Genomic DNA, 11,606 nt, shown 5'->3' with positions numbered 1-11,606 from the left:
TGTTTCATCAATTTAATAATTTCAACACATGTGACATAATTGTATTATCATTTGATTAAAGTACGTATAAGTAAATATATAAAGTCATTTATAAATACTCAGGATTAAGCAGATATCAAAGGTAAAAAAGCTTAGTAATATATTATATATTCTCAAATAAGTAACAGAATGTATCGGATACTACGACCATGGTTTTTGAAGTTGTACGAGTATGGAAAAAACTTATACATAAGTTTTTGAATATTCGAGATACGTTTTATTTACTCTCTATGAGGTCAAAGTGCCTGCTCTTTTTTTAATGAAATGATTATATTTTTCTTTCTGTGCTTATTATTTGAATATCAAAATGTACACATTCTTGGAATGTCTTCAGTACATTCGGTTATAGACACAGTCAATCGTATTTAATCCGACACCTGTAAGAACCAACACATTTGATGGATTATTTAAGGTTTCTGATTACAGAGGTTTTATGAGAAAAGTTATACTATTCGTAGGTCAGATTTGACAGACTGTCGAATTATACGGGTTCATATACAGCTTGAATTGAACATGTTAAGCCATATAGGTCCAAATAAAATGACAAACAATTTCATGAAAATTCATGACAATAAGAATGAAAATTGAAAAAATATACGAACGCATGGAAAGAACGGTGAAATTTGTAAAATTATACAGACGCATGGACGGGGAGTTTAATGGAAGATGTAGTAGCGATATTACTTTTAAATCAATACTCTTCTTGTTACAGACGAGTAGACAGATAAATGAATAAGTTTAAATGTAAAAACAAAAGTCATCCGGGAAGTTAGATGAACCGGTATATATCCTAATATTACAATCACTCTGAGCCTATCATGCCAAGTTTGAGCTCTGTTTACTTTAACCATACTTACTTCAGAAACTTAATCTCAAACTCAACTCAAGTAGGCTGCAGACTTTAACACTGTTGATAATTGGACCAAATGCTTCTGCAGTGTTTGCGAAAATCGCCATAAAAAATATATGAATTTGTCATTCGAATAACATAAATGTATATACTAAGCTTTAATTAGGCAATACAAACATTCTACCATGTAATGCATAATTTAAGGAAATCCGGACGATCCAATTAACGTTAAGTTGTCTTTGTCATTTGACTAATTCATAAGTACGTGAAAATTGTAGATTTAATACTTACAATGAAATACAATCCGTTGAGAGGAATACAAATGGTAGGTAAATAGGCCGTTTTTTGAATTTTTTAAAACTTACATGAAATGGAATTAAAATGATTTAAATTTTTAGGATATTTTTGATTTTTAAATTAAATATTTAATCGTCGATGCTATATCATTCATTATCAAGGAGAGATGAGTTTTACAAAAGTGTTGCTTACCTGTTCAGATCTGAAGTCAGTGTGTCAAGAGTAGTTACTAAGTATGGCTAGTTCGATATTAATCCTGGCCATTTATGGATAGCCGTTATCAAAGGGACACCGACCAGGTATCAACTCGTATGTGAAATGGACAAATGTAAATAGTATTGATGAAGGCCAGGTCAGGTTATAAATTCTACGCACTGATAGACTTTTGATTTCATCAATTGATCACCACAAAAGGTCGTTATTGTAGCAGGATTTAGACTCACAATACTAGCGTTCCTAACACTTACAGTGGCGGAGGTCTATGTGATTAACGATACTATGAACGACTAGTAATGGTAGGAGATGCAATAAGTTAAAGCGAGTGCATTTATATCATATGCAGAATCACCAGCTTAAAGAACCGTACAGTGTTAGGCTTAAAACCTTTTCTTTGTGCTACTGATTATGTATGGCGCATATATAGGTCAACCTTTGAAATAGATACAACGTCAACAATATATATAAGAACTAGACATTTTAAAACATTCCAAAATATGTTCAATCGTGGTTTCAATGCAATGTTTTAGATATCACTGTGAACGAGTTTCGTTTAATTCAGGTTAAGATGTCAATACTTTTAACACATTTATCTTGATGTTGATAAGACAACAATGTGTCAAGCATCTATCGAGAATCTTCCAAGGTGCCGATTAGAATACAAAACGTACGTAGTGATCTGAAATACGAAATAAGGCAAGCTCAATCTAATGGATTTTACATTACAATGATTTACGTATTAGTGTGTATTTTTTTCGAAGTACGTGCTACTCAGGGCTTACAATGTATATGCACATTACTCTTCTGACAAGTTTAACATTTCAATGTAGCGACAGAAAAAAATCTCCCGATATCGTTGCTTGTGTTATATACTATTGCAGATAGTCTAATTCGGTTGTGATATTAACATTAAAATCAATAATACAGAATGTACAAATATATATATATAGAACTAATAATAAATTGTGTACATTCTAGATAAATTTTAGATAACAAAATCAATACAGCTATTTGTATTATGTATTGACTTGGGGTATCATATTTAATCGAGATATATTTGCACAAGTCATTTATTGGATATGATTCAATATTTTCATCCTTGCCTTATACTGGTGAATGCCTATAGGTTGCGTGCGATTTATTTTTATGTGAATGCACATGAAAAGTCGGTTGATAATTTAAATATCACGCAAACAATTGTTAAACATAACCTACGGCATACTCGCTGGATGAAACGCGTATTGGTGCCCTTTAGGATTTTCGTACCACTGCCGAAAACTTAAATTTTTAATTTGAAACTGTTTCCCCGACGTGACTAGGGACTCGATGGATATACTGTACTATTTTACCTGTAGTTGACAGTGATCCTTACTTATATATAAGTACATAAAGTGCAGTAAGGTCAGTCAGGGATATTAGGTGTGCGATAAATATTAGTAATATACAGTATTAGTTTTTGAAATTTTAATAATTAATGGGTTTTATGCATCCCACACGCACTAGCGCCCCTTCTATTGTACAACAGTAGTTTTAACATTGTTTTTGATTTTTACCTTTTTTGCCCTTATTTGTGACGAAACAGCTGTATGAGGCAGTGTAATTATCTGTTGGTAAACAGTACATATCACATGAACAAAATTGATGAACGCAATCACGTGTGTGTGTGCGCCTTGCGTTCATCCTAAAACATTGATCTTATCAATCGATACGTTATGATTTCAGTATTATCATTGAATACCATGATACATTTGTACAATGCCACCATCTTCAATAAAACCCCGTTTTATGGACATATTATCGGACGATAGTGCAAGGTAGACACGTGAATGAAGCCTTGCAATACTTTGATTAAAAAGAAAGGACGAGGGAAATACAACAATAAACATTAAATGTATATCTAACATTTCCTTATGTTAACGAGAGGCATTGGCATTCTTTCGAAGTTTAACTTAATAACCGAAAGACATTGTTTCGACATTTCAAGTGTATATTAATCAAGGGCTTAATGTTGAAGTTTTACAGTGTTTAAACGAGGATATTGTATATAAAGTAGTGACATTATCTTTATGTTTTATTGTGCATAAAAGTAAGACTTTAAATCAAGGTTTAGTGTTATTAAGAAGTAACAAATGGCATTATATTGAGAGAAATACCTGCATAATAATATGCATCCTCAATATCCAGGGGTTACGTTCACCTTCGCTCTCTAAACCCCTGGAATATGTCATAGCAAAATTGAAGGCACAAAGACAGCCGTTTGATTGTTTTCATGTATAAAAAACCTGACCAATCGCTAGGCTGATACCTGTCCTTTGAAGCTTACAAAGGAGAGACGCCCGACTTCAAAGCCTGTCATTTTTACCGTTACGTGACCGTGAGCTTCTTTTGATGTATATCAAAGGAGCGAGCTAGATGGCGTACACCGAGCCGTCAATTATGCTATGACGTATTCCAGGGATGTAGAGAGCAAAAGTGAGCGTAACCCCTGGATATCGAGGACGATTAATGTGTGACAGTTATCAAAGCTTTTTAAACTGTAGTATATAATAGATGGGCATTATATCAAATTTAGCTATATATCACGTAATAATATCATTTAACAAAACTGTTATGATTATGTAGCAGAAGCAGATATTAGAAATAACAAATATGTAGTTCTCATTTGAATAATCTATATGTATGTGCGAAACGTATAAATATATACATTCTACCATATAATGAATAATTTACGGAAATTCGGATGATAAAAATAACATAATAGGCATCCTTGTCATTTTGTCAATAATAAGTGAATTTAAAATGTAAATGTAAGTTCTGTACAACATACATCACAATGTATAATGTGATCCGTAGAGAGGAATAAAATGACAGGGAAATAGGACGTTTTTTGAATACACCCCCCCCCCCATTAAATTGAGCTAAAATGACATGAACATTTTGAATATTCTTGATGTTCAAATGTAATATTTAATCGTACTTGCTACATCAATTATTATACAGGAGAGGTAGGTTATACAACGTCATTACTTACCTGTTCAGATCCGAGTTAGTGTGTCAGAACATTTACTAAGTGGCCCCTAGCATTACCAATGAGTCCTACAAGGACGAAACAGCGGTATGGTGCAATGTCATTATTTTGTTAGGCAAACTGTATCTATTACATGTGCCAGAACTTATAAATGCAATCGCATATGTGTGCCTTACATTCGTCTTAAAACATAGATTCATTGCTATTTGTGATGTACAATGTAGCAGTATCTAGTACATTGTATGTTGAGTTATGCTATATTTTACACATTACGCTTCAAACATCTTATTCATCAGGTAACTTATTCCTACGAGAACTACATTTTTACTGTGATGATAAAAATGGCGATTCCTTCAATGTAACCCCTCACACTAAACAGATAACTGTAAATAGCGGTGATCAGTGGTTTAACTTATGGTTGACGAACACAATGAAAACAGCATCGATGCAAACAAGATCGCACAGGTCACTGGGCATTGTAATCACTAGAGCATAAAAAACTACAGCCCTGTAAGTAATATCCAGCATAACAAACAGTTTAAAACCCTTTCTGCTCCTGCCACATTTTCACTACTCATCTCTGTTAGTTTTATGACGGTATTGTTGACAAAAGCCACTACTTCCGTTGCGAACTTCGCGGCGTCAAATCTGTCAATTCAATGCAAATTGAACACTTCGTATGGGGGGAACATCTTTGGTTTATATTCGATATCAATATTAATTCCGAGACGCAGTTCAGTCACCAGCTATAAAAGACACTATCCAAAGTTTGTGTGCAACAGTCGTTCTGAATTCGGCCGTGAGACTTTCTGACGTTTGTGTATGACGCTACCAAAGTGTGACTTCAATTTGAAACACATTTTCATGTCATAATTAATAATATATCTGTATGCACAAACCCTTAGAAATCAAATTTTCATTTATTAATCTATTGGAAATATTGAAAGTGATGATAAACCTCTAAATGTTGTAAAGTGGAATTTTGAATATTTTAAACTAAGGTTTATATAACCTGTACATACATGTAAGAAAGGTTAGGTTATATCAAGATGAGTGATTAAATTAACGGTGCCGCTTACTCTCGGGAAACTATGGTTAAACATACAGTCATAAAATTCGATGAAAACTATAAGTATATTGGAATGAAAAGATTTACAATTTCAATTACTTATATTGATGTCAAGTATAAGCGTTTGAAGCCTTATTTCGACTGCTACTCATCTCACCAGAATCACGTTAGAGGCCACGTTTATGTCATTATTATGCATACGCGATTTCACGAGATGTAACGGGAGCAGAATCCAACGCACAACGACTATATCTCCGACTGCATCAAAGGTTACGCTTATACAATACACGTGTTGAGTGTTGCTCTTAGCCGATTTAGGTATCATCTGTCTAGTCTCACAACTCTTAGAGGCGCACCAACCCCGTTTCATCCTTGAGCTCATTCAAATTGTTCGAAGGCTTCTTCGATGACCACTTTCACTGTATTGTGCTGTTGATCGCAAATTCCGTCGACCATGTTTAAGAATTGACATCACCAATCTATCATAAGTGTTTGGGTATGCTTGGTTTGGTATTATTTTGTTCAACGTCCTATTAACAGCTAAGGCCATTTAAGGACGTGCATCCATGTGTGTTGTGTAAGCGTGCATGTGTGTGTGTATGCTTGAGACCGGGTATGATGGTGTAATTGCCTCCTTGTGATAGCGTGGATCTGATGCCGACTTTATAGTGCTATCTCACTGAAATGTCTGCTGAAGGCTCCAAGCACAGCATTCTGCCCGGTCACATCATACTGACAACGGGTGAACCAGTTGTTGCCGTTACCCTCAATGCTGATCGTTCAGCAGGAAAAAAACAACTACAATTTAAAGACTTTGGTATGTCCCGGCCTGGGGACAGAACCCATTGCCTTCCTCACCTGGTGAAATGTTGCAATGGGTGCAGCAGATTTATTTGGTCGTTTTTGTGTCACCAAGTAGAAGGCATAAAAGCAAATCAAAAATTCTGCAGGGGTTCCCGCATTTGTCGCCTGGGATACAGCTGGTGTATTATTTCTCGATCCCCGACCTGCAGGGGCGGTTGGCGCATGGTAAATAATTTGTAAAATATCCAATTTTCGTTTTATATATTTGACACGTTTCACTTCCTGAATGTGGTATTAACAGAAAGTTAATAATAATGTTTGTTATGTAAGAAAAATCAGAAACGCCAAATGTATCCTGCTGAAAAGAAAAAAGAGCGAAGGTTAACGGCACGGTACCTTAAATATAAGCTGATTAAACTGTTTTCCTATTAGTTATATATTTGTAAAATCAAGTTTGATATTTATCTTGCAACATTTCTCAATTGCATATGTAACAGCATTGCATATATAACAGCAACGAGAGTAATGTATTTTCGCCGGATATCGAACCCGCAATCTCCGGCTTCGCAGTCCGCCGCTTTCCCAATTTAGCTAAAGGAACATTTCCTCCAGCGCGAACCTAGAAGGTGACCGTAACCCTATGTACAACTAAAATATATCACACTACTTCCCCCTTTTTAATGTACCGGGTCCTAGCTCCCTACTTCCACAGGGAGGGCGACGGACACCATTTGTGTGTGACGTAACAGGAAAGAGGTTAGTGTGCCTCGGGGATTGACCCCACAAACTCCACCTTCCCAGTCCGCCATTTTACACCGATTGAGCTGAAGGGAAATTTCCTTTAGTGCGGAGTCGACCGTAATCCGCAATGTGAATAAAAAATCTGCCACATTATTTCCGACATGTAATTTATTGGTTTTACTATGTCTTATGAATTTACTTCACATTTGCTCATTTTTGTATATGCTCATAACTATCGTCCATTGTATGTTACCTGTGTGATAAAGACGGAGGGCCATTTGTGAGCAATTAGGTCTGATCTTAACCTTAATCCGTATTTAAGAAATAAAACACTGTATAAACAACGATATGTAATCTGCAAAAACAATAATTCCAATAATACGCTGCTACTTTTGATAATCTATCACCTGGTTGGCTTATTGTGAAATACATGTAACATGTTTATCAGTGTCGAATAATACATTTTATCAAGACAATAGTAACTCATTATTTACGCTTTTACAAATGTACTACGTCATTTAACTTCAGAAAAAAATCCATATCAGGTCATTTATGCACTATGTGTAAGTACACATTTAAATAATAGATGATATGGTTCGGTGAACAATATACTTAATATGTTATAAATTCAATCCGATTAATGGTAATGTCTTGAATGGGTGTGGACAGGTGAATAGAAGTTAATCTCATCAGTAATAGCTTTAACGGCGAAGGAGCAAAGTGTGTTATTTTAATTTTATATTCTTTGACGTCAAACTGAATTTATCAATTGAAATATATAAAAACAGAGTTGTTTGTGAATATAAAAGGAGACATCATAAGGAAAAAGTCATCACAATCGTACACTTATCTGTGCTCACTACCACACTTTGTCCACTATGACAAAGATGGCTACTCTGTACTTTGCTATGGCTATTGTCTGTTTTCTCATTGTCTGCGAAGCTAGGAGTCAACCACGTGAGTAATAATTATACCTTTTGTCGCACAAGATACTGTCAAAAAGTGCTTTAAGCTATGAAACGGTCTCGCACTTTTAATGACAAATTATGATAACTGCTAAATATATTTAATCACTGTATTCATGCATATTTTATATTTCTGTATCACTATGCCATGATACGCCAAGTACCTTGAAAATTGTCAATACGCGTGTTTAAAGCAGACTACATATTACTTCAACTCTCATTGTTATACATAATAATGTATGAACGAATATAAAGGACCTTATAGGTTTTATTGATCACTTTCAAAATATTTCCTATATTTATTCACTGATTGTCAATAGAGGATTCAACAAATACTATTAATTGTTGATGTCCTTCCTCAATGCCAATACTTTTTTATATATTTTTTTTAATATTTTCATCACTGCAATAGATTAAATGCTATAATTGATAAAAATGTAAATGCAAGCGCTGTTTTGAGAGCATATATACAAAGTGCTGCATAATGTCTATCCATGTATATCAATATCAGGAATCAACATTTAACTTCGAAATTGCATATTAAACAACGTATTTAATGGGATTGATATTCGACAAAGAACATTGGGCATGATACTTAAGTATAACCGAAGGTCTGTTCATTATGGTTCGAACAAAAATATTTAGGTGATTTCAACAATTTAAATATTATATTTGCAGATATGGCCCCAACATTAGAGACGCCATCTTTGACAACAGGACTTGATGAGGTCACTACAAGTGAAATAAACACAGATAAACAAACAAACGGAATTAAAAAGTCGCTCGCTAAATCTATCCTGAACGTTATATTATCAACAATATGTGGAAAAGGACAGAGGTTCAACTTGAAGAATTCACAATGTACAAGTATCTCATCAGGTAAGGATGAATAATTAATTTAACAGTTATTTCTCATGAAAACCATATCAATATGACATTTGTTTATCTTGATCACTGCGATTTTGACAGTAAAAAGACAGTAAATTTCGTACCATAACAATATCAATAAAACTCTTCATTGATCGAACGATTTTGTATAAGTAACTTTTCATGTATTTTTGTTGTCTCATTGTTTCATAGTGACTGTTTATCTCTAGTATATGTTGTGATATGTAAGTGTTCATGTTTCTTTGTTGAAAAAAGTGTCAGATAGCCCTGAAAACCTGACACACTGCTTTGCCTGCACCTGCACCTTCAGTATTACTTCTTTGCCCATATGTTAATTTAGGTAGTACGTATCCAACCAACATGTTTGTTCGTATCCAGTGCCCTTATTGGACCAAACTGTTGTTATTACTTATATATACTTGACCAATATACTGTATATATATTAACGAGGAAAAAACAATGCTTTCATCACCTAAACATAACAAATTGTGTAGACATATAACATAACCAATTGTGTAGACATATAACATAAAACTTGTGTAGATATATAATATAACCAATTGTGTATACATATAACATAACCAATTGCGTAGCCATATAACTTTACCAATTGTGTAGACACAAAACCTAACCGATTGTGTAGATATATAACATAACCAATTGTGTAGACATATAACAGAACCAATTGTGTAGACATATAACATAACCAATTATGTAGACATATAACTTTACCAATTGTGTAATCACAAAACATAACCAATTGTGTAGACACAAAACATAACCAATCATGTAGACACAAAACAAAACCAATTGTGTAGATATATAACAAAACCAAATTTGTAGACATATAACATAACCAATCGTGTAGACATAACAGAACCAATTGTGTAGACATATAACATAACCAATTGTGTAGACATATAACATAACCAATTGTGAAGACATTTAACATAACCAAATGTGTAGACATATAACATAACCAATTATGTAGACATATAACATAACCAATTGTGTAGACATATAACACAACCAATTGTGTAGACATATAACATAACCAATTGTGTAGACATATAACACAACCAATTGTGTAGACATATAACATAATCAATTATGTAGATATATTACATAACCTATGTGTAGACATATAACAGAACCAATTGTATAGACATATAACGTAACCAATTGTGTAGACATATAGCATAACCAATTGTGTAGACATTTAACATAACCAATTATGTAGACATTTAACATAACCAATTGTGTAGATATATTACATAACCAATTGTGTAGACATATAACATAACCAATTATGTAGACATATAACATAACCAATTGTGTAGACATATAACACAAAAATTGTGTAAGACACAAAACATAACCAATTGTGTAGATATTAATTATGGTATTCTTCTTTTATGGATATAGTTACACAAAATATCTTCCATGATTCCGTTACTGACTTTTACGTGGAATTATGTTAAAAAACAGCAATTTCAACATAACACTTATTTCATAATCTCATTTCGATATTATAGCTAAACCCCTTTATATATTTTGAAGCTTTGTTGATTCCTTAAGATGCACGAAGAGGATTTTTTTGCCGTCTTGTAGGCTTTTGATTTTTCAAATGTCTTAAATGCTTTTTTCAGCGGTCTTATATGCTTTTGTATTTTTCAGTTTTCACGCATGGTTTTGGCAATGTCGGTCTCGGAAAGAAAAGATAATTACGATATGAAACAGGAGGTGAAGCAAGTCCAACGATTTTTATGCGGTAACCATTTATAATGTAACGTCATTCAGCCCAAAGACGATGATGACATGAAAATGTCGAGAAGAACAATATGTCGTTTACAAAGTATATCGGACAGTAAAACATAATTGTGAATATTATTTTCACACATATTAATGCAATAAGGTGTGGAAGAAAGAAAGTAAACGCCATTCTGTCTCAGAACATTGACATTAAGATATTGTAGGAGAAGAACCTATTGTATTTCTAAATATAAAACAATGAAATACACCTAACATAGGTGTATTCAATATGTGGCAAGCTCAATATTGGACTGGCTATATGTTCGATTTGTTTGTTATGAAAATCTTTAAAAAAAACATCGTTTGTCGCTTTTTAACACCTTTACTACCACCTGTCAACCAATAAGGTATTCACATACAAAAGGTCATCAACGATAGCCAGGGCGCAGGATGCCTACTGGACACTTTCTTGAATTTCAGTCTAAAATTTGTTGTATTCAATGTGCCAGCGCACATCGTCAAAATCTTTTGCCGCTTTTTGACATATTTACCACAGCAAGCCAATGTTTCGGGTATTCGTCATCCTCAATACTCCAGGGGTAACGCTCCCTTTCGATCTCTGCACCCCTGGAATATGTCATAGCAAAATTGAAGACTCAGTGTGCACCACCTTGTGGATGAGACAAGAAGACTAGTTTGATCCTTTGGTGTACATCAAAAGAATCCCGCAGTCGCGTAACGGTAAACTTATTGGCTTTGAAGTCGGGTGTCGCTCCTCTGTAATCTTCAAGGGACAAGTATCAGCCTAGTGATTGGTCAGGTTTTTTTTTACCTGACACCAATAAAATTGCTAGCCGTGTGCCTTCAATTTTGCTATGACAAATTCTGGGGTGCGTTTAGACAAAGTCTGATAATGAAAAATATATATAAAAATGTCTGGGATACAGTTTCAAAAAA

At 34.0% G+C, this 11,606-nt stretch overlaps 1 protein-coding gene across 1 annotated transcript; it reads left to right on the top strand.

The window, feature by feature from the left end:
- The first annotated feature begins 7,710 nt into the window (after nt 1–7,710).
- Nucleotides 7,711–10,991, top strand: LOC110464383. Its single transcript, XM_021519578.1, has 3 exons — nt 7,711–8,001; nt 8,688–8,888; nt 10,575–10,991. Exons 1-3 carry the CDS (start codon nt 7,923–7,925, stop codon nt 10,619–10,621), a joined length of 327 nt encoding a protein of 108 aa, XP_021375253.1. The 5' UTR covers nt 7,711–7,922; the 3' UTR covers nt 10,622–10,991.
- The last annotated feature ends 615 nt before the right edge of the window (nt 10,992–11,606 follow it).

Source organism: Mizuhopecten yessoensis, unplaced genomic scaffold (assembly GCF_002113885.1).
Source record: "Mizuhopecten yessoensis strain PY_sf001 unplaced genomic scaffold, ASM211388v2 scaffold10985, whole genome shotgun sequence".
NCBI classification, from domain to species: domain Eukaryota; kingdom Metazoa; phylum Mollusca; class Bivalvia; order Pectinida; family Pectinidae; genus Mizuhopecten; species Mizuhopecten yessoensis.
The sequence above is the reverse complement of the archived record's forward strand: the minus strand, read 5'-3'. Positions and strand labels throughout refer to the sequence as shown.